The 23977-nt window shown below is 41.3% G+C and overlaps 1 protein-coding gene across 1 annotated transcript in view; it reads left to right on the top strand.

Moving 5' to 3' along the window:
• The window catches only part of gmds (GDP-mannose 4,6-dehydratase), a 651025-nt gene that overhangs the window by 85568 nt on the left and 541480 nt on the right, over positions 1-23977 (top strand). The window contains exon 2 of the mRNA XM_041185221.1: positions 19820-19864. Coding sequence (XP_041041155.1) covers positions 19820-19864 — 45 coding nt within the window. The remainder of the gene's footprint in view (positions 1-19819; positions 19865-23977) is intronic.

Below are 23977 nucleotides of genomic sequence, written 5' to 3'. Positions count from 1 at the left end.
GAGGTATTCAGTTTAAGTAAGAGCACCCTTTAGTAAAAGGTCTGTACGCAAACCTTTGAGAAGGGCTAAATTGATGTATTTCCTAATTTTATATCATTTTGATAATTTCTCCCTATATTGTGCCATTGTATGAGGACAAGCCCATTCAAAATCACAATTCTTCAGTATTTTGAAAGTTCTTAAGACTACCAAAACCTCTGTAGGACTTCAAAATAAAAATAAGGGGCCAAAATTTCCCGTTGGAGGCGGGGGTCGCAAGATGGGTGCGATCCCGGGTTGCAAATTCACCCCTGTATCCAGCGTGTTGTGAGGCGTGATTTTCGCAGCGTTGGGGTCTTAATGGCCTTAGATATGGGTCTGATGCCCAATTAGTGGTCAGAGGGTGTGGAAATGGAGGCAGGACACCGGGAATTGGTCCCTTTCTGGCCTGAGTCGGCAACTATTGCTACAGCTGCCCCCTGTTTGTTGTGTTTTAAAATTGAGAGAATCTTCATCTTCAAAGTGGCCAGGGCAAATGGGGATCTGGGACCCAGGATAGGGTGCAGAATGGTTGGTTCATACAATTTTATGACTGTTTGTTTGTCCAAACTTTTTCCTTTTTGCATTTAAAAAAACTGTTTCAGTGCTACCGCACCAGTTCCCTCGGGTTTCAGCTGGTCAGTTTCAGAGGGATCCTAATGGCCTCTTAGAATCTCTTAAGTTCAGAAGGTGAGCTCTTAATGAGCCCCCTAGTGACCTCAGCATGCCCAATTTACGAGGCAACTTCACTTTCCCGCCATCTCCCTGTCTTCCCATCCTCGGGAGAATCAGCAGAGTTGGGAAAGAAGGTGGCACACTGGCACACAGCCCACTGGTGCCATTTTTTTCTGTTCTGCCTCTGTTCCATTCCAATTGTGGATGGGAAAACCCAGATGAAGTTGTATAATGCGTTTATCCAATCAATACAAATTTGTTATATGCTGAACCTAAATCCCCTGCCTCCACCTGCAAATTAGGGACGTTGGCATTTTATTTTGGCCTTGATCTTGTAATATGACCAGTAACTTTGGATGGAATTTAGTTCCTGTGACAGGGGTTCCCCGCATCCCCCCCACCACCCACCGCAGGCTGGAGAACTGGTGGGAGGTCCAACACAGTATAAGTGCAGGTAGGCACTTAACTGGTCAGCGTTGGGCCTCCTACCTGTTCAAGGCCCCTGGAGGGTGGAAGAGCTGCTGGCCAGTCAGAGGTCGGCAGCTTTCCATTGCTGGCAGCTCCACTATGAGCGGTGGCTTCTGCCAGTAATACACGGAGGCTTTCACCAGGGATCATTGCTGGACCCCTGGACATTGGTGAGTGGTGCAGGATGGGGGAATCACTGGTGGGAGTCACTGGGGAGGGAGGAAAGGAGGAGTAGGATGCAAGGGCAGGGGATGCAGCTCTTGGTGGACTCCCCCACTCCCCAGTGCCAGGCCCCATGATTGGGCACGAATTGCCTAAGAATAAGGGAGCACCCCACCCCCCCACCCCATATGAGGCCACAGGCAAGACATGGTTTGTTGGGCAGCCTTTGGGAGCCATGGAGACACATGAGGCCTATTAAATCCCAGCAGGCTCAGGGATAATTGGCTTTAAGTGGCTCATTGAGCCTAATTGGCATCCCACTGCCAAGAGGCAGGATTTCCATGTTGGGCCCTTCCCTCTCCCCCCTCCCCACTCACTAAATTAGTGTCAGTTTTCGCAAAGCTGGAAATTGGATGCAGGTACTCCCACCCAATTCTCCCGGCAGTCCCTGCCATCATGCCTGCTTTGGTGGGCTCTACAAACTCAGCCCAGCATTTTAAAAGTAACACACCCTATAATTTGCTGCAAGTTTTTTTTAGGTTAAACTAATCCCTTGTAATGTTCATTTGTAATGCCTTTTCCTGTTTAGAATGCTTCTTAATGTTTACCTGTAATCTGCAAGAAAGTTTATCTTGCTTAAAATTGAGCAATAAATTGCCATGAAGTTCAAAGCATTTTGCAGCAGATTTAAGTTTTTTAAAAAAAACCTGCACAGTTCTGAGGCCATTACTGCTATGATTGAGGGTGTAGGCAGTGCTGAGTCTCATAAATTGAATATTTATGTCTCCTATCTAAAGTGTTGGAAACAATGATTCCAAACTAGCATTATTAAAACAGTAAGAGTTTTTCTAGTACATATTATTTAACTTTTTTGTTGAAGATTATATACTTATGGGTGAGCCCTTCTAAAATAATGATACTGGAGAAGAGCAATTAAGCATATTTGCATAGGAAAATATATTTGGACTCAAGACTTAATATTGAAATATCCATTTAGAAAATATAATTTTGTTCTGAATAAAAATACTATGAGTTTAATATCTTTCTGATCCAGTACAATGAATAGTATAAAGATTATAAACTACTTTGAACAAAAAAAAGCCTCTATATGTGTGTGCCCACAGTTTGCTGGTTCAAGTATTTTTTTAAAAAAAAATCATTTACAGAAGTTTAATTTTACATCTATGAATAGGGCTAGGTGGCAGGTTGGAACCTGTGATCTAAGCCATAATCAGGTATATACTGTTTCGATTTTTTTTCAAGTGTTGAAATGTTCTAAAAATATTTGCTGTCATATTTTTGATTTTATCTACATAGGAATTTACAGTGAATGAAAAATGCTAAATGATAACTTTGCAATACAGAATTTATTCCAGATAAGGCCTTACAACTTCTGACTCACAAAGTCACAGTTAGCTGTCAGTGTTGATTTCATGAGTTTGATATTGCCCTTTGTTTAGAGTATTTGTTTGTTGGTAATTCAGAAAATGATTTCACATTTTTTTTATCAAAGTGGGAGACCTTGGCCCAGATTTTCGCCACAATATAGACGCTATCCGTCATGGCGAAAATAGTGGAACTGTCCCCCCACCAAACACAGCTATTCCCATTTTCGTGGGGGTGGGGCACATTTCATGCATGTACATTTTACAGAGGCAGCTGGCCATTTAAATCAGCAACTGCCTCCACTCCAGTAGAATTGTGGTACCCTCAGAGTGTGGAACCCGATGTGTGCAAATTAGACCAGGTAAGAGCAGGTCTGACCTGTGTGTAATTCTTTGGATATCCAGGGCACCCCTTTGGAGAGAAGAAGCATGAAACAAATTCCAATTGCCTTCCCTTAACACAAGGGTGTAGGAGGGTGGGGCACCTGGTCTTGCAGAGTAATCATTTTTGCCCCCACTGATTAGTGCACCTGGTGCCAGGAAGAACTTTGTACTGGAGAAGGGCGCATAGTGCTTTGTGAACCGAACAGATGGGCATGGCACTTTTGCACTTAGAGGCAATGGGAGCCAGTCACCATGAGCAGCTGGAGGGCACAAGGTTAGGAGAAAGAGGCTGCTACCCACACACCAGGAAGGAGGAGAAGGAGAGATACGTCAACCAAGTATTACGCTGTAGGATGGGTGTATGGACATAGGACATCCTACCTCAATACGTTGAAGAACCAGTGCCGAAGGCAATTGAAGTTAAGTCGTGAAGTGGTGACAGACATATGTTGCATGGTCCAGCAGCATTTTAAGTCACAATCCAACGAACCCTATGTCCTGTCAGTGACTGTGAAGGAACAGTTGCTTCTAACTTCTATGCCTCAAGTTCTTTCCAGGGATCATTGGAAGACCTGTCTGGTATATCCTAGTCAGCAGCACACAGCTGTATTAAGGCTGTTACCAAAGCCCTGTTTGCTCATGTGGGGAATCATGTTCATTTCCCTATTGCTTTGGCATCTCAGATGCAGACAGCCACAGCTTTTGCCCAGTTAGCAGGCTTCCTCAGGTGCAGTATGTTATTGATTATATCCATGTTGTCATAAAGGCCCAACTCAACATGTGGACACCTTTGTCAATTAGAAGTCCTTACACTCAGTCAATGTACAGGTATTCTTTCATGTGTGTGCAAGGTTCCCTGGCAGCTGCCACGACTCCTTCATGCAAAGGAGTTCCCAACTCCCTGAGCTATTTCAGCCACATTGCAGATTTGTAGTTGGCTTCTAGGGGACAAGGGTTATCCTTAAGAACTTGGGTAATGACCCCCTCTAGGAGCTCACAAACAGAGGCAGAGCACAACTGCAACAGCAGACATGTTGTCACTAAGTGTACCATCGAGCAAGCCATTGACATTTTAAAGATGCATTTCAGGCATTGATTGCTCAGGTAGAGCTCTGCAATATATCCCAGCAAGGGTATCAAGAATAGTAGTGATATGCTGCATGCCGCACAACCATGAAAGCTGTGAACCAATGATATTACTATGCTCTCATTCACTTTTGAGTGCTTACATGTACTAACCATTTTCACCATATCATCAATGATTATTGGTAGGGTTTGGTGGAGAAAATGGCTCTATGCAAATGCATGGTGCCATGTATGTTGCAGCTGCGACTCCCAAGGTAGCATGCTGTGTTCTGCAACCACTGACAACTCGACTGATTTCCTTCCTCTTAGTCACACTGTTATGCCGTGACAGTGTGCAGCTGTAAGGGACTTCGTCAAGGGTCACCAATGTGGGTGCATCTTGATATATGGGTGGCAAAAGGGCAAGTGGATGGGATAATGAGCATGGCACTGTTCATCATTTATTCCACCCAGTAAGCCTTGGCAACCAATTGCATGGCTGCATGATATCTGTACCAGCTAGTAGTGGCAAGACGATGCCATCTGCATGTCTGTGTCTTGAGAATCCACTCCATGCTTTCAGTGGTTCAGTAGAGTACAATCTGAATAGGCAGCAACAATGATAATTCTCTCATAGGGAAAGCCCATAATAGACCATCCGTTCCAGGGTCAGCTAACAGTTGGACAACATTTACATTTTGGACACTCACCTGACAAGGCAATGACATCTCCTCTGAAGCACAGAGACTTTACCATTGACAACCTATGCCTCAAATGGGCCTTTCAGAAGGCCCACTTTTCATACTCTCCTGAGTTGTCCAACACATGCTGGGCCCACTTCTGACCACTCACTACCTCTGGGGTCTCCTTTCCCAAGTCTCCCGCCTCTGCATACTTGAGCCAGGACCAAAAATCTGGCCCTATGTTTGAAGAGCTCTGCACGCCAAAAACCTTAATGTGCTTCAATGTCATGTCAAGGCATATTATATAAATGCAAGCTTCTTTCCTTCCATCTCTCTGGGTGTCCTTTTAACTCAGGATATTTGGCTGTTGCATTCAAAACTTTAAATGGAGATTTTAGTTAAACAGTTTGGGCTGTTACAGCTGCAAAGATAACCTTGTTTTATGGTTGGTCATGTATGCAATGAAAATTTTTAGCCCCGTGACTGAATTGTAGGTCAGAAGTTTTGAGAGGTCTTTCCAAATGAATTCTGCATACCGTAAAGTAATGCGGATGTTTTAAATATCCCCTGTTACAGTGCACACATTTTGCTCTGAAATGCAGAACTGATCTTGAAAGGAAATTTCAATTTCTGGACTATTATTCAGTTGTGGAATGAAAAATTATTATCTCCATGACCAACTATAAAACTATGTTTAACCTCTTCTGCTGCTCACAAGATTTTAACTGTGGTGGTGCAAGAACTCCTCTAGAAAGGAAGGGAATAATACTAATTGTGATGGTGTTTTGTGACTGTGGAATTATGTTTTTGTAAGGAATGTATTCAGCATACCAGTAGTATGAATGTGATAGTGATCAACAAAAGCTGAAGCTTTTATTCTCAAAGAAGGAAACCAAGTGCTCTTAACATGATTTATCAGGTAAATGCATTGTGTGGCATGTTATCAAGGCATGCTATCAAAACATCCCAGGTTCGACAGCTGTTTTGTGTTGAATTAGCTGATCTCAGCCAAGGAAGCAATTGGGCTGGTACAACTGAGCCATGGAAGGGAGAAATAGACTAGCAGTGGTTACTGTCCAAAATTGCTGCCCAGTACCTTCAGCTAGAAAATGTACGGATATGAATTGGGCTCAGTTGTGATGTTTCCAAGGTGAAATAGCTGAAAACACTGAGCTTATGGGTAAAAGATGGTAACTTAAATGAGGAAAGTTTGTTCTGCCTAAAGTAAAATCGAAATCTGAGTTTATTTTAGTTGCTATAATGTTAATCCCATGAAAATAAAATTCAGAAACTTTTTTCTGTAGTCTACATTTGTTTCTTAGAACTTAGGCTAACTCTGTTGCACGGTATCTCTATAAAGCGAGAAGTCTTTGTATTCCTCTGTATTTAGCAATACTGCAGTTTCTTAAACCAATGGATGTAACCATTCAACAAACATTCAGGAAGACAGCAAAAAAAAAAAATCACCTTTTGGTCTTCTCCAATCCTATTTTAAGAATTTTGTAAAATTCTGTTACAGTGAACACAATATTAAGAATACTCTAATGCTAAATTGAGGTGGATACTTCTTGATGTTTTGTTCAAATTACATACTATAACTTAGAATCCATGCATATCATACTTGAGTAGTAACTCATTTAATATTTGCGCATCACAGTGGCTTTGAAGCTTCATGCCAAAAGTTTAGTGTTTAAATCTCTGGACGCTGCATGAAACTCTTACTGGGCATTCTGCTGGTCCTGGTGTCCACTTTGAATATTGAGACAGAATATTTCAATTCTTCCTCAGAAGGAGTTTATCATGTGTAATCAATCCAGAGTTGGAGCTAATGCAAGGGAATAATTTAATTATTTTCATTACTAAATATTAACGCATTCAACATTTGCTCTTTTTGATAATTTGCTTTATCCTGAGATAGAAATAATAAAGCATTTCTAAAACTACTGACAGAGGAAACTGTTAACACCGAGATAATTATTCACTTTTAATAGTTATCTCACAAATTGAATTTATGACATTTTATGAATAAAATAATGAGTTTATTTCTATTGAAAAGAATTTCAATTTTGCAAACAGTAAAGATATAAGCATATTCTATCAAAAATGCCTGATAAAATTAACCTTTCCATTGCTAGTTTTTTCCAATTATAAAACTTGGGATCAAACCTTTCCAAATGTTATATACCTAAGTAGAGAATGTACAAAATCTAGAAAACTTCCAAAGGCTACAGCAAAATTCACATAATTATCAGAATATCTAATTCAGATAATCAAAATTTCCTTCTGGTTTGGGAGTGAAGACATAATAGCCTGGATTTTCAGTTAGCAGTGAAGCGATGGCACCTCATGCTGACCTCTGTGTGGCATGGATTTCCCTTTTCTCAACATCAGTTTGAATCTGGTGTCAAGTGAGGGGAATCACCAGGTATCCAACAACAGTTGTGCCATCTAGCAGGGTGAGCAGCCAATCACATTGAAATATTCTCGACAGCAAATCAGGAAGTAAAATGCACTTAATTTTTCCCTTTTAATTAAAATTTTTACAGAGAATGAAATAACTGCTCAGAGCATAGAAATGGGTCAAGATAGAAGAGGAAATAACATAAGTAAACTTAAAAAAATATATTTTTTTCATAATGGAGAAATTTGACATTCCATAAATATAAAATTGTTTTTTCATTGCCATTGAGGCTGTTCAGCCATTATTATGAACTTAGAACACCGATAAAAAACCCAGTTATACCTATTTCAGCAATATGTAACTTTTTAAAGGGTTTCACGGTGAGAGTAATTGTATAAAAGTGGAAGTTCTCGACAGTTCAGTGATTTCTACTTGATAGCAGAATGACTTTGTCAGCACACTCCATGGGGAAAGGTAGAATCACTGACAGCAGCTTCTGGATTATTGGGTTTAACTGCGCATTTGTAGTCTCCAGAAGTTGCCATTAGCTTCAGAGGAGTAATCTAGAAAAAACTCTGTTTCACCATCATTACTGTTGCAAGATCTGGAGCATTTTTCTTTTAGAAGAAGGAGTGTTTTCTGTTCTGTCATTGACTCCTTCCAATTCTGTGGCCATTGACTCAGGCTGAATCTAGCTGTGTGCAACCTTAGAACACTTTGATTGAGAACTGATCTTTAATCCTCAGATCTTATCCAACACTAGGATTGTTTGATCCTACCTTCACCCACCTCACTCCCACCCAATGGCAAGAATTTCGGAACAGTTTTCTTACCCCTCTACTCAATTTTTTCAATATTCTGTTTTTTGGCATAGCCAACCCCTCCAGCTTTGATGAACTCCAATTTGTCCAAACATCAGATGCCTTTACCTTCTGCTGCATCAAACCTCATTAAACCAGCACTTTGTCACTGACCTGCATTGGCTCCATGCCTCCATTTAATTTAAAATCTTTGTCCGTATCTTCAATGTTCTCCGTAAACTTGTCACTCCTTACCTGTAAAACTTTCTCCAGCCTTTTTGACACCCACCCCCTCACCAATTAATTATTCAACTCTTCCTTCATTCCTTTCACCTCATTGGTGGTAGAGCATTCAGGCACCTTGGCCCTTTTCAGAATTCTCTTCTTAAAGCCCTTTTCTTCTTTACCCCTTTTAAACCCAAAATCTCTTCTAAAGAAACCACCATGCCTTGGCATCCCTTCCTTTTCATGTTTTTCCTGTTTGTAAAATTCTCAGGATGTTTTTCTGTGTTAAAGGTGTTAAACGTATGAACGTTGTTATTGTTCCAGTAAGAAATTTAATGCCAGTGAAAGAACTGGGGAGAAAAAAAAAGCAACGTGAGGATTTTTTTATTTATTTAGCAAGTGGTTACGATCTGGAATGCATGGCCTGAAAGCATGATGGAAGCAGATTCAGTTGTGACTTTCAGAATGAAATTGAATTAGTGCCTGAAGGGGGAAAAAAAATTGCAGGGCTATTTTGAAAGGGCCGGGGAGTGGGAAAGCTAAATTGCTCTTGCAGGGGGCTGGCACAATCTTGATGAGCCAAATGGCCTCCTCCTCTGTGGCAACCATTCTACATTTCTATGATTTGACATATAAACTTATTGTTACCCAGGTTGTGTGTAAGTGGAATAGTCTCTAGTAATAGTGCTAACTGTGTGAATCTTAACACATTTCCAATTTTATAGAGCTTTGTGAGAATATTCAAACTTAATTACAAAGACACATTTGAATGATGCAGATAACAGATTTATTCCTCACGACAGGGATTGAATACCACTGCAAACTTGGCATTTTCTGCTGTGTTTTGAACTGAAGTGTGGCATATTCTATCCAATCTAGACACAGGTAGTCTCATGCAATCAAACTGCAGTACAGTAGACTGGAATTGAGGAAGTAAGATGCTTCCTTTCAAATATTGTGGGAGTCATTTAGGTGGAGTGCCGGAGAGTAAGTGGTAGACTCTGTGTCATAAGGTTTTGTAACACAGGACATCCACCCAACTTTTAATTGCTCCCAAGTACAAATTGTGGAAGTTCAGTCCTTGGTTGGATTTGATCCAATTTTGGACTTCTTTATCAGATGCCAATTTAGTGGAAGGTCTGCCTGAAGTGGAGTTCCTCAGCTCCTCTAGTCCCTTCCTGTCCCTTAATGTAATCTAAGGGAAACAGAGTAGAGGTTGCAGTTCAAATCACACTAGATAAGCCACAATATCTCAGTGCAAGTTCCATTCACAGTCTACAATTTTTGTCTTGGCTGCAAACTAGTATGCATGATATACGGTGCTTAGTAAGAATGTAGTCATGGCATCTGTTCGCAACACGTCTATGGAGCCGTTAGGTTTTTTCCTCCGTCTTTGTGAAAGGGATCTGATATGAACTGTACATTTTAGCTAGGACTGTGCATAGTGGAATCTGTATGTTGGTTCTGGAACTGTGCAGGATAACAGGTGCTTTCTTTCAATCTCTGTAAGTTTCATTTGAATATCATTGCAGAATCTTAAATAGTATATCAAGCTAACACAAAAAATTACAGTTCAGAGTTCAGAACTAATGGTTTTCATCACATAGCAGTTGTTGCCCAATCCTGGGAAAGACAGGATTGGTATTGGCTACTCGAATTTTTTGATGCATAGCCTGTGACAATTAATAAATACTGTCATCTGAAACTAGTCACTAACAGCCTTTTAGTTTCAGTCCTTTGGTGCCAACAGTACAGGAGAATTTCAGTTTTAATTTATGATTTTCTGTGAAAGTAATGCTCTTCCTTTAATTGTTTGTTTTCAAAATATGCAGAAATCTTGTTCTTCTATCTGCAAAATCATACAGAAATGAGACAGCAATATTTAAAACATGGTTTTCTTTCCTCCCTGATGCCACAGCAACTTTATGCAGTCAGCAGCTAAAACAAATTGCAAAAATCCTGGGTCTAATCCTTAGTTTGTGGTGAATTAGTGAAGTTATGCTGGGGTGCTGTTGGAGGCATGAGAGTTGGCCCCAGGGTAGAGCAGGGTGGAAAAAATAATTTCAGTGCGCTGATTGCTATCCACTGGTTCTCCTAATGGAAGTGGGCATGCGTGAATGTTGGGGATGAGGATAGGATTGTATTTGGCCATGATGTTCCCTGTGGATTAGACTCACATGTTAACAATGACCTCTCAACCAGGAGGAAACCTGGTGCTTGAGAAACGACACAGCAAGGATTCAATATTTTCAGGAGTGGAAGGGATTGGAGAAGATTGAGAACCATAGTAAAATACGTTCTTGTATCCAATTATGAGGGATTTATAGGTATTGCATGCTCTCAGTCACAAACTGTTCCAGACCTGCTTTTTGTAAGGATATTTTTGTTCCCTTTGATTTTTTTTTCACGCTCCTGTTTTCTTGTTGTCCGCAGGCCTTACATTAAATGTGGCTGAATAAGTAACTGCGCAACCCATTCATGCCTGTGCTATTACTGTGCTGAGCACCTTTGAGCTGGACAGTTGTGGCCTGGTGACGGTCTCTAATTTTCTACTCAGTACCATAGATGATTGAGAGTTGTAGATATGAACTTGTGTACCTCTACTGTGTTATAAAAAAACCTTGCCCCACTGCCCAAAGCCAAACTGGTTAAAGCACTCTTAAATGTATTTATTATTTGCATTGTTCAGCCATTTATTAAAAGTTTATTTAAAAGCTTTATAGCCTGTTAATCTTGTACTATTGATGCCTGCAGATACTTCACTGAATTGAGGTTACCCAAGAACCTTTTGTTTCTTTTTAAATGTGCCTTCCATTGTATACATAGCGGAAGCTGACATTTTTAAAGCCTGCAATAATGGTATTAACCCATCATGGCGAGGGATTGGTGGGGGGTGGGGGGCAATATGGCGGGAAAACCCAAAATTGGTTTCACGTTGTTGTGAAACCAGTTAGCCATCGTCCGCTCCGTCTTTCCAGCTGTCTAACGTCGGGAAGCAAATTTTAATGCATTTGCATCTTATCATCTTGCCTGCTCACCAGAATCATCCTGGATCGTCTGGGCACGTCGGCATGATTGTACTCTGATGTGCTTCATAACTGAAATAAGTGATGTGTACCTGGTGAGCTGCACTTCACTTAGGACTTTGAGGTTTGTTTGCCTACCTTGCTTTGGGCAGCACTAGCGGTCATCAGTGCAAGGTTTTGCAGCATTGAGAACTGTGCGCGTGGCTTCAATTCAAATATGGCGTCCGGCATGAGGATGCGGCGAGCTGATAGTGTGGCAGGCGAAGCTCGCCAGCGAAATGGCATGTTTCCAGTCACTGTATAAATAATGAGGCGGGAAGGAGACAATACGGTGCAAACAACTGCCATTGCGACCAGTGGGTAAAACATTGTTTTACACGCCCGCTACCGTACTTAGTGCAATTCTGGGAGGATTCCGCCCATTATCTTTCATTTCCCTAACCACAAGGTGCTAATTGGAAAGCAAACCATGAAGATCTTGGAGCAATATATCTTAGCTTTCCTTGGACCAAATATTGATATATCATGCTGGGGAACCTTTTTTTAAGGGTTAACATAGAGAGAAATTAAATTAAAAAAATAAACCTGTGCTGCACCATTAAAAAAAAACCTAGTTGTGAGAACTAAAAGGCAGCAGTTGTTTCCAAATTATTTTGAGTGCAATTGTTATGAATTTTCCATCTTTGATTAAAATAAATGTAGTAAGGGTAAAGATATGTCTTGTGACTAAGTGAAGTGGTATATAAGCTTTTTAATGTCTCAGGCTATAAACTCAACTGATTCATTTTTAATATGCTTTTTTTATTTTGCGTGTCTGGGTAATTTAATATAGGTTTTTAACATATAAAATAGTTTCTTCTGGCAAACGGCATAATGTACAAAGCTGGTATGTATCAAATATATTCATGAGTTGTTGAAGAGCTGCCAGTGTTTGAGTGGATGGTAGCTGAACGTGTCTTGTCCAAATATGTATGCTTATATAATCGAGTGGCACACTGACTGTCACCCAGCTGCGCATACAAATTTTTTCAGTGACCTTTTAGCCTGCACTTAAGAGCTGGTTATGCCTTCAAAATGCTTATAAAATGACATCTTCAAGCAATTTGCTTGTGACATGGAAATTAATGGTACCCATTTGCTTACTGGCATGTATCTTTGAGGTCTTGAATCTCTACCACCCACCTTTGTTGTTTTTCATCTGCATTGTGCTACCTTTGGCATATAGATTGTGCTCCACATACATAGGGGAGAATTTTCTCCCTGTCATGTGGGCTGGGCGGGAGTGGGCGGTCGTGCGGCCGACTGCCGCCTGTGATCGGCTGTGTGCCGCCATTTTACGTGGGCAGGCCAATTAAGGCCTACCCAGCGTGACGCGCTCCCAGAAGCACTCAGGGCTCCCTGTGCGGGCGAGCGGAGGAGAGAGAGTCGGGGCCTGTGCTCTTTCACGCAGAAAGAAATCTCCCTGAGGCACGGAACTGCCTCTGGGATATTACTTTGATTATGAAAGCTTGAAGTAAAGAATAAAAAAAAATATTCAGACTTGTCCCCTCATGTGACAGTGTCACAAGAGCATGGACATGTCAATGAATTTTAAAAAATTTTTTATTAAACTTTTCATGAAACCTCATCTTGTCCCTGGATGAGGTTCCATGAAACATCCGAAAGTTGCCTGGGCTCTTCGCCTGCCCGCCAACCTTAAGGTTGGACAGGCAGCCCTGTTAATGAGTTCAATTGGTATTTAAATGGCCTTAACAGGCCTGTGCCAGTTCGGTGAGCGCACAGCCGACTCCAGTGCGCGCCTGCCGGACCAAAGATTGGAATGACGCATGGTGACGTCGGGACACAAGCACAACGTCACCGTGCATCATTTTATGGGTCGGCAAGCAGGCCTTGCCCCCGCACCCTGACCAGAAGATTCAGGCCATAATGTTTGCAAATGGCCACAAAGAATAATAATATGCATGTACACTCTCTCAAAACTGACAGCCTCAGGACTGATGCCATGCCGAATAGTGAATTTAATGCAATGATTTAGTTACTCAGTTACACAGTTCACAAAGTGATTAACGTTTTGCCAATAAATTTCTAGAGTGCAATGAATCTTAATGTGTGTGTGAGAAATTTTCAAACAATGCCTGCTTGAATTCTGAAAAAGATCCAGCAGTACAATTAAAGGGTTTGCCTTTCTCAACTTGGGTGTGCCTGTTGTGAACTCAGCTGCTCTCATTCAGCCTCACCCTGTACATTCAAGTATCACACACACACCCATCTTCTCATATCCAATCACTTGACCTCACCTTCACACAAGACCTCACCACCTTTGAAGTCTTGATTACTGACAAGGCATTGTATCATTGCGTTCATATATTTCTTAATGTCTTTATTCCACCTGGTCACTCCAACCCCTCCATTCTTTCCTTCCAACCCTGGAAAAATATATCTCTCTCGATCGTACCAGCATTGCTTTAACTTCCAACCAACCCTCAGACCCTTTACCTTCCTCAAAATTGCTGCCTTTGTTGGTCTGCTAAACAGTATTTTTGCATCTATTTTTGAAGATTCCTGGCAGACCCCTTCACTGCTCTCCTTGGTATTTTGCACTCACGTTTGAGGGCTACAGGTTTAAGCACACTTGGCTTAGTCATTTCAAGGTCAGATTTTATTTGACCACCTCAAGTACTAGCATCTCCCCTTCTCTGCTGCCAATTCCTCCACCTTGGGTGTGAAGGCTACACGAAATTCATCCCTGTCCCCCAAACCTGCTGCTTTGATTTTCCTTTGCAACCTTGTGCATCGCCATTTTTGGCGGGAGAAACTTTTGGACTTTTTGTCTGCAAAGTCAAGGCCATCTGCTTGGCTGCCTCAGCCTCCTGCTGTTCTGTTGTCTCCTGAGTTCCTGACCACCTCCTTCCACAATCCCATTTCTAATTTTCTTTTTGTCTGTAAGGTACGACCAGGCAAAAGCAGTCTGCTTTAATAGGACTTCATCCACAAACATAAGCATCCACTCATTCCACCAGTGGCACAGTTTGTTTAATTGCAGTGTGCACTACAGTGTAATCTACAATGTGCACTGCAACAATTTGCCAAGGCTCATTATCCTGACTTGGATATATGTCCCCTTACTTCAATATCACTGTGAAAAATCCTGCATCTATCTGCCAGCAGGATTGTAGGAGCACCTTCATCAGTTGAACTGCAGTGGTTCAGAAGAAAGCCCACCACTAACTCCTCAAGGTTAATTAAATAAACTCTGCCCTTGCCAGCTACAACCAGGCCTCAGGGATGAATAAAAAGCTGCAGCCGTCCTGAGCAAAGTTATCAAGGATATTCTGACTGATTACAACCGTAGTGAATTGTTTCTGTCCATTCTCCTTGATCTTTCTACTGCTTCAAAGTACTCTATAGTTCTGTAGAATGATAGTTCTGGGTCAAGCATGAGCTTTTTAAAAGAAAAGTGATGAGGTGAAGGAAGAGGAAAACAGTTCCTGAAGAAAGAGAGCAGCTTATGATGTTCACAAACTGGGCCAACAATGGGGAATTGTGCACTGCAACAATTCACCAAGGCTCATCATTCTGACTTGGACATGTGTCCCCTTCCTTCATTATCGCTGTGAAAAATTCTGGAATTACCTGCCAGCAGGATTGTGGGAGTACCTTCATCAATTGAACGGCCATGACCATTTTCAGATTCATGTGTTCTTTCTGTATGCCTGCATCATCTGTTGACGATCTTGTGAGTGGTGTTTCTGTTTGGTTTCTCACCCTCTCTTTGCCAGTTTTTAAAAATTCTTCTTTTCAGACCTTCGAGGAGACTGTAAAATTAAGCTGTTTCTTCTGGGTTCCAGGACACTATCAAGCACACTTTAAAAGTTTTTGAATGTGTAAAGGCGCTTGATATTGCAGAACTTGAGTATTGCTGAAAAAAGTGACATGCTATTGAAGCTTTTCGTTTTGTACTCATCAGGACAGATTTGCAAGGATACCAAATCTCAAAGGAAGCAGCATCAGAAAATGGTGCTGATTGGTTGGCAAATTTACTCTGGTCAAGGCATTGCCATGGAGAATGCACCAAGGGATTATTGTCTGTAATGCTTTTGTTTAATTCAAAAATGGCACATTGCCTGGACATGTTCCTTTTGCCTGCAGAGGACAGGTACCATGTGCATGAATATACGTGGCTTCTAGCAAACTTAAGTAAGCCACATTGACAGGGACCTGTCCATGGGACCTGTCCATGGGACCTGTCCACTGCAAGCAAAAGGAACATGCACCTTTTTTGAATTAAACAAAAGCATGGGGGACAATAGTGCCCTGCTGCATTCTCCAGCACAGTGCACCCAACCGACTTACCAACCAATCAGCACCCCTTTCACATGTAGCATAAATTGTTGCTGCCTTTGAAATTTGTTGTTCTTGCTTCTGTCCTGATGAGTGCAAGACGAAAAGCTTTGACAGCATATCACTTTCTGAATACTGTACATGTTTTTAATTTACTCAAACTGATAACGGTTCCCCAATATAAATTACAAAATTGTAATTTTCAGTAATTTAAAATAGAGCTACTCAGGTGGTGGACTGAACATGTGATTAAAGTGTTTTTTGGGGGTTAAACCTATTTTCAGCTGAATTGCATGAACTGCATCTGCATACCCTTTTAAAATGTTTCTTGATAGCGATGGTTCATGCCAGATTTTGCCTTCAATATGCAAGTATCTTTGAGTGTAATCTTGAAGAAGTAGTACACTTTGTGCCTATTTCACCAATTACGCCCAATGCAGTAACTGTCCTGTTCTATCTGAATACAAAAGTGGACATAATACTTTAACATTGGTGTTACAACTTACAAAAGAAAAATTAAACTAACTATATTAGCAATAAATTAAGTACTTGTGTTTATATTCTATATGAGCATAGAGACCATATACTTGAACCAATTTTTTTTCTTCGAAGAAGCAAACATTTTTATGGACACTTGCATTTTTGCATAATATGCAGTTATTGAGCAATGATCCAGCACTTAAGAATTTGTATGTTCTGCCTGTGTAGTTTGGAAGAGTTTTTTGTTCTCCTGCTCTTTCCCACTATCTGCAGAGTAGTGCTCCTATCATAGACTAGGAAATGAGATGAAAAGGAAGTTGATGCCAGCACTGTGCCCCCATGTTGCAGTGTAAGTGGAAACTCTGAGAAACAGTCTGAGCAAAGGTTGTAGGAGGGAGATTGACCAGATTTATTTCTGATCTTTCTCACACTAGCTCTAAGTACTATATCTTTTTTACTTAAAAATGGAGTAATGTGAATTTCTAACCCTCTTAGGTATTGTCAGTTGCTGACACAAAACAAATGTAGTGTTTGCTAATTTAAAATATAACAGTTTTTCCACTTGTCTTTTGCCATTAGGGTTAGTTCTTATTCTGTATACTCCTTAATCCTGGTTTTGTGGAAACTTGGCAAATGTTTATATTTCCTTTCACAGCATTAATAGCTCATAGTGTTTGTTTAAAATTGGAGCCTTGAGATTTCTCAACTTTAAATTTGAGCAAAGCAAAATGTATAGGGCTGTGCACTCTATATTAACTCATTCACGTACAAATAAACAATAAGTAATGTATGTGGTAAATATTGTCACTTCACAACATACCCATAGTGATGCATAGAACTTAAGTTGCACATTAAGTTTTAACAAGTGGTTGTGTTACAAACTTCTAAGAGCCACCACACACCAAAATCCACTGAACCATCTGTGTACACAGGTAGTATGCCATTTTCATAAGTGAGAGTGTGAGATGGAAAAATGACTAATAGGGAAGGGTTAGAAATTGAAGTATGTAATATACCATTCAGTTTTGAGACTGCATTTATATAGTTAAAATTAAAGCATAGTTATAGTGACTTAAGCAGTTGAGTGTCCTATAGCTTTTTCAATTTAATTTACTTACTTTAATTAAGTGATTTGTGTCTGTTCTCAGCTAACTGAAGTGACTAAGGATAATTCACAACTTGTTTTGGAAACTTTCTAAACTTGTCACTGCGTAAGGATTTTCATTCTAATCTACTAAAAGGTTCATTGTTTTTCATATCAATCCATTCCTGATAATTTAGTGTTTTTGCCCTTTGAATTAACAACAAATTAAAGGTGCATTTATCCAACCTCATTATGTATTCTTGACAGAGTCCAGACATCCATTAGAGTACTAAAACACCTGAGCCACAGGGAAAACATTTCCTGATTGATAGTTCTGGCTCTCTGATCTCCTGTCAATTGCACAATGTTTATTCACACAAGAATGGTATTGAGCATTGTGCAATCATCAGCGAAATCCCCACTTCTGACCTTAAGATGGAAGGAAGATCAGTGATTAAGTATGGCTAGGCCTAGGACACTACACTGAGGAACTCCCTGCAGCAATGTCCTGTGACTAAGATGATTGACCTTCAACAACTACAGCCATCTTCCTTTGTCCAAGGTGTGACTCCAATCAGTGGAGAATTCTCTCCCTGATTCCCATTGACTTCGGTTTTCCTAGGGCTCCTTGATGCCGGTCAATTGCTGCTTTGATGTCAAGGGCAGTCACTCCCACCTCCCTTCTTGAGTTCAGCTCTCTTGTCCATGTTTAGACCAAGGCTGTAATGAGGTCAGAAGTCAAGCAGACCTGTTGGAACCCAAACTGAGCATCAGTGTGCAGGTTATTGCTGTGTAAGTGTCATTTGATAGTACTGTCGATGTCTGTTTCCATCATTTTGCTGATGATCGAGAAGAGGCTGATGAGATGGTAATTGGCCAGATTAGATTTGTCCTGCTTTTTGGTGGACAGCACATACCTGGACAATTTTACGCACTGTCGGGTAGATGCCAGTGTTGCAGTTGTACTGGAACAGCTTGACCAGGGGTGCAGCTAATGCTGCACGTCTGGTGTTGGTGGTTGTGGGGAACCTCCTTCGCCAGCCTCTTGGGGCTCATTGGAGACACAGCCCCCTCCACAAGTTAATTTAATTCCCTCATTTAACCCACACCTCCCCAGTCTATCTTGTGAACCTGTCTCCACCACCCCCCCCCCCCCCATCCTGCTCAGCCCCTCACCGGGGCAAGGTTGCCAAGTTTTTCCAGGTAATTCTGTTTTTGTTTTTCAAGGTTGCCAAGCCCTGGCGAGACCCCTGACCTTGGATTTACCTGGTCTTCTTGGCGTGGTGAGACCGATTGTATTCCCAACAGTGCCAAGGTGATGCTGCTGGGAGTACAGAGCTGCCAGCTATTTGATTGGCTGGCAGCTATCTAAGGTGGAACTTACTACCGAGAGAGGGGTTAGAAGTCTCCCTTTAAAACAATTAACACTGCTCCCAGTGTTAAGTTGTACAGGACAGCCAACGGGATCATGGGTGGCATTCCCCCAAATGTTTTAGCTAATGGGTGGGGGCCACATTGCCCTGTAAATTCCAGCTCAAGACTTTCATCGCAGATGTCATGTTGGTACCGTTCTTCCTCTGGTTAACGTGGTTGGTCAAGCTTGTCAGCCTTGCCAGACATGAAACTATTCATTCAACATATTCATTCAGGCAGTGATCTCCCCATCTGGCCCAGCAACTCAACCTGTACAGTGGACAGGACATTGTGTTTTGGGGCTCAGCTTCCTCATATAGTTGGTGGGGCCATTGACTTCTTCCATCATTTTCAGGAAGAAGTTGTTAAAATCCCAAAAAGCACAACATTGATTTACAAAACCACAGCCCGCAATGCTCTAAAAGACTACTGTTGCAGTTGTATTGACATTGTGGCTCTTTATATGCAGCACACTGAATGGTGCCTATCCAATCCCACCAGGGTTCTCAGGCGATGTTCCTGAGCTCCATATTTCCTGTGTTACATCACATTGGAGTCCTAATTGTGCCATAGGAACCCAGTTTACATATATTCAAGATCCTTCTGCCTCTCTATAGTGGGAGATTTGTAAGCTCTGATACTGTGATTAGTATCACAGTAGGTTGAAGGTGGGATCACTATTTCTGCCATTTTAACCCCTTGTCTGATTCGTTCATGTCCACCAGGTATGGGGTTAAAATCAAGGCCAAGGAGTTATTGTTTGACTGTTGTGGAATGTACATATTCTCCCTGTAGGGCCTAAGCTCACTTAGCTAACTGCATAGAGTTTAGGTGCATTTTGGCAATATGTGCTTAGGGATGCAAGTACTACTGAAGATGAACCAAGTGAAAGCATATCGTCTACCAGTACCGTTAACTGGCAATCTTTCTGCTGCTTGCAGGATCACCCAAACTATAAGATCTTTGACTGGCAGGGTAATTTGGAGCTATAATGGTGGGAAAAATTCCGATGACAGACAACCTCCCCAAGATCTCAACAGTAAGGCAGACTGACTGGTCAATCATTATGAAGGGTACAAACCAGCTTGGTTTAAATTGTTTTTTTTGATTAGTTCGACAATAAAAAATAGAACTTAAATTTTAACTAATCATAATTTTGAACAGAAAAACTAGTTTGTAACCTTTGTTCATTTTTTTTGTCTCCTTTAGGATGGCTCGTACTTGGCAGAATTTCTGTTGCAAAAGGGCTATGAGGTGAGAGAATGCAGATTTGACTGGCTAATATTGACTGCATTTATCTTGTTCCCTGTCTTGCTTTAATCTGTGCGTTTTTCAGTGAAGTCCAGATAAATCATCTCAGTTGCAGAAAAGAATTTGCGACATGGCAAACATTTTGTGCCAAGCCATGCTGTATTATCGCTTGGGTCTGTTGATACGTATGTCTGTTGGTTTGAGGCATACCTTACCCGCCCTTACATACAGTCAGATAAGCAACAATTGCAGAAAGAGACACAAATGCTTAATAAGTCTGGGAATTGCACTTCACATTGTCAGATTCTTGATTCATTTAAAATCGCATGAAAGGGAATTACGTAGGATATACGGCACAGAAACAGGCTATTCAGCCTAACCACTCCATGCCGGTGTTTATGCTCTACTCAAGCCTCTTACCGTCTTTCCTCATCTAAATCTACCATCAAACCCATCTATTCCCTCATCTATGTCTCATATGCTTGTCTTGTTTCCTCTTAAATGCATCTATACTATTCATTTCAACCACTTCCAGTGTCAGCGAGTTCCTCATACCCATCACTCTTTGGGTAAAGAAATTTCTTCTGAATTACCTGCTGGGTTTCTTGGTGACTGTCTTACATTGACAGCACCTAGTTATGCTCTTTCCCGTAAGAGAAAACATTTTCTCTCTATGCATTCTATCAATAGCTTACATAATTTTAAAGCCTCTATTAGGTCACCCTTCAGCTGCCTTTTTTCTTGAGAAGAGACCCAGCTTGTCAAACCTTTCCTGATGTGTACACCCACACATTTCTGGTATCATTCTTGTAAATCTTCTCTGCATCCTCTCCAGTGCCTCTGTATCCTTTTGATAATATGGTGACCAGAACTGCACGCAGTGCCCTCTTAAGTTTGGTCTAACCAAGGTTTGATATGGATTTAGCATAACTTTCCTAATTTTCAATTCTGTCTGCCTAGAAATTAAACCTAGTGCTTGGTTTGCTTTTTTAATGACCTTGCTAACCTGTGATGTAACTTCTGGTGATTGACATATTTGTACTCAAATCCCTTTTTTCCTCCACCTAGATTTGTACCTTCCAAGTAATGTGACCTCCCTATTCATCCTACCAAAACTTCTCATTCATCTGTGATAAGACAAATTAGTTGAGTCTTATTACAATGGAAGAGCTTGAGAGGTTGGACTGTCTTGTTCAAAATCACTTAGATGTACTGGATTGTGTGTTAGGGTCTATGATCCCATCTGTTGTCCCATCACCCAATGTAAGAGAAAATCACGTCATTAAACTCCTTAAGTAGTGCATTTCACTTTTAGCTTCCAAGATGCATAAACAGTCGATTATCAGATAAACCAGTTAATCCATAAAAATTGTTAATGGTTAGAAATCCTCTTCAAATGCCCCTCAAATCTCTGCTGTTACACTGGATCTGATTTTTGAACTACTTACCTCCCATGGAACCCTGGATTAGCTCATGGTTGATTCTCTCCTTCTTGGCCCTTTGTTTTCCACAGGATGATCTTCAGTTTGCCAACTGATACATTGTCCCTTGAATAGCTCTTGGACTCACTTCTTCTCCACAAATTGTCTCTGAACTTATGGTTTTTTGATGCTCCAGACTGACTCCACCCTGCCTGCAAGTCAATTTTAACCCACTAGAGCACATCAACCTTTAATAAGAGCAGGAAGTGCTCGAAAAGCTCAGCAGGTCTGATAGCATCTGTGGAGAGAGAAACAGAGTCAACGTTTGAGTCCAATATGATTCTTTTTCAGAACTGAGTTATTGGACTTGGAACATTAACTCTGTTTCTCTCTCCATAGGTGCTGCCAGACCTGCTGAATTTTTCCAGCACTTTCTGTTCGTATTTCAGATTTCCAGTATCCACGCTTTTTGTTTTCACATCAACCTTTAATTTTGGAGTCTTCCACATTGTCTCCTTTCTGACCTCTGCTTCTGACTAAGTCATATCTCTCCTATCCTTTGTTATACCTGTGTAGCCAAAGATAATCTTGCCAACCTGTTACCTATTGGGGCCCTGCCAGCAGATCACAAACTGACATTATCTCTATATTTCCCTAATTTGTGGACAAGCTTTTGCCATTTAGGAACTAATTGTGGATAACTATATTGACATCCTTCAATAGAAACTTAACTTGTGGATTGTGACACCTGGCCCCTTACTGAACCTCCCCACATGACAATACTTCCCTCCACCTTCTCGAGGGAAATTAGGGATGGGCAATAAATACTAGCCTTACCAGCGATGCAATCATTGAACAAGAAAAATACACCTAGCTAGCCCAGCTATTGTGTTGGCAGTTTAGCCATTATCACCAAATCACACATTAGTTTCTCCTTTACACTACTACTATCTTCTTCTTCAAGCACCCCAGCTTGTTCTGAACCTCTCCCCTCTCCTTTAAAATCCTTGTTTCCTCCAAGACCCCCTTGTGTTTCTCATGGGAATATTAGCCTTCCCTTCTTCCTCAACCTCCACACTGACTCCTCACCTTTGGTGATTTCAATCTTCATCACAACTCATCTTGTTCTCTCTCTGATTTCATTGGCCTATTGTTCTGGTTTAATGCCTGCATCCATCTAAACTTTTCTAATCACATTCAGCTTCACCACACTACCTTTCCATCTGACATAGCCTCTATTCTTCTATGGGTTTGATCACTGATGAGACCATCCCTGACTATTTCCTTCTATCCTTCACCACCTACATTCCCCTGTCCCCTTCCAACTCCACTTTCTTCTGCCTCAATTTCTGGAATGAACTCACCCAATTCATTTACAACTACATTATTAAACTTCAAATTTCTAGCCCTTGGATGTCCATTCACCACGCTACTTCTGTAGCTGATGATCTGCTCAAGAACTCCTTCTCCTCTACTTTGCTGTTATCCCTATTAAAATGCCTAATCTTTCTCACCCTTATCTATTTCACTTGATATGACCCTTCATTTTCTCTGTCTCGGGTCCAAGGGCATTAAGTATTATGTGCCTCACAACTGGTTTGTCCATCCCTAGATCTCGCTGGACCATATCATTGTTAGTCGGACTTTTCCATCCTCTGCCAAAATTGCTTCCTACCCCAGGATCATTTCGGAAAGCAGAGATGAATCCTAGTTTTTTTTTTACATTATTAGCATTCTCGTTAAACTCCCTTCTCCTGCTCAGTCCAACCTTGACTTGAACAAGCGTGAGAAAGACATGAGCTTTTTTGTCACTACGATTGATACCATATCTTTAGCTTCCTCTGTTGTATTTCTCCCTTCTTTCCAAACAAGCTAAATCCCCCTCAGAGTTAACCCCTTGAACTTATGACTTTCCCTAATTTCTTTTCAACTTCCCTTTATGCCCTCTCCAAGCTCACCTTTCCATGAAAGCCACCTCCTGTTCTCTTGACTCCATTCCCATTAAGCTACTGACCACATAGCATCCCTTCCCGGCATGCTACCAGGCATTGTAAATGGTTTAGTTCCTCGAATACTGTCCCTCCACCCTTTGAAAACTACTATCATCACCTCTGTCTCAAAAGCCTCATCCTTTATCCTTCTCTCTTTGCAAACTTTCCATCTCCAACTTCCCTTTCCTCCCAAGTCCTTGAACATGTTGTCACCTCTTAAATATATGCCCATCTATTCTGTAACTCCATGTTTGTAACTCCATTGACTTGCGGCGGGATTGGAAGATTGTGGCGGTGGGCGGGCGTGGAAAATCCTGCCCCTTGCCTTTGTTACCTCTAGACTTGACTATTCCAATGTTTTCCTGGCTAGCCTCCATCTTCCATGTTTCACGAACCTGCGCTCAACCAAAATTCTGGTACCCATATCTTGTAGCCTGTCTTGTTTATACACTGCTCCTATGCTTGCTGGCCTACGCTGGCTTCTGATCTGACAATACCTCAATTTTAAAATCCTCCTCCTTGTTTTCAAATTCCTCCATGTCCTCATCCCTTCTATCTTTGTAACCCCCTTTAGCCCCACAAACTTTTGAGATCACTGCTCCTCTCATTCTGCCTCCTTCCACATTCTTGATATTAACCATTCCGCCATGGTGGCCCTGCTTTTAGCAGCCTGACTCAACTAAGCCCTAGAATTCCCTCCCTAA

Source organism: Carcharodon carcharias, chromosome 3 (genome assembly GCF_017639515.1).
Source record: "Carcharodon carcharias isolate sCarCar2 chromosome 3, sCarCar2.pri, whole genome shotgun sequence".
NCBI lineage: Eukaryota > Metazoa > Chordata > Chondrichthyes > Lamniformes > Lamnidae > Carcharodon > Carcharodon carcharias.
Note: the sequence above shows the minus strand (reverse complement) of the source record. Positions and strands in the feature narration are given on the sequence as shown.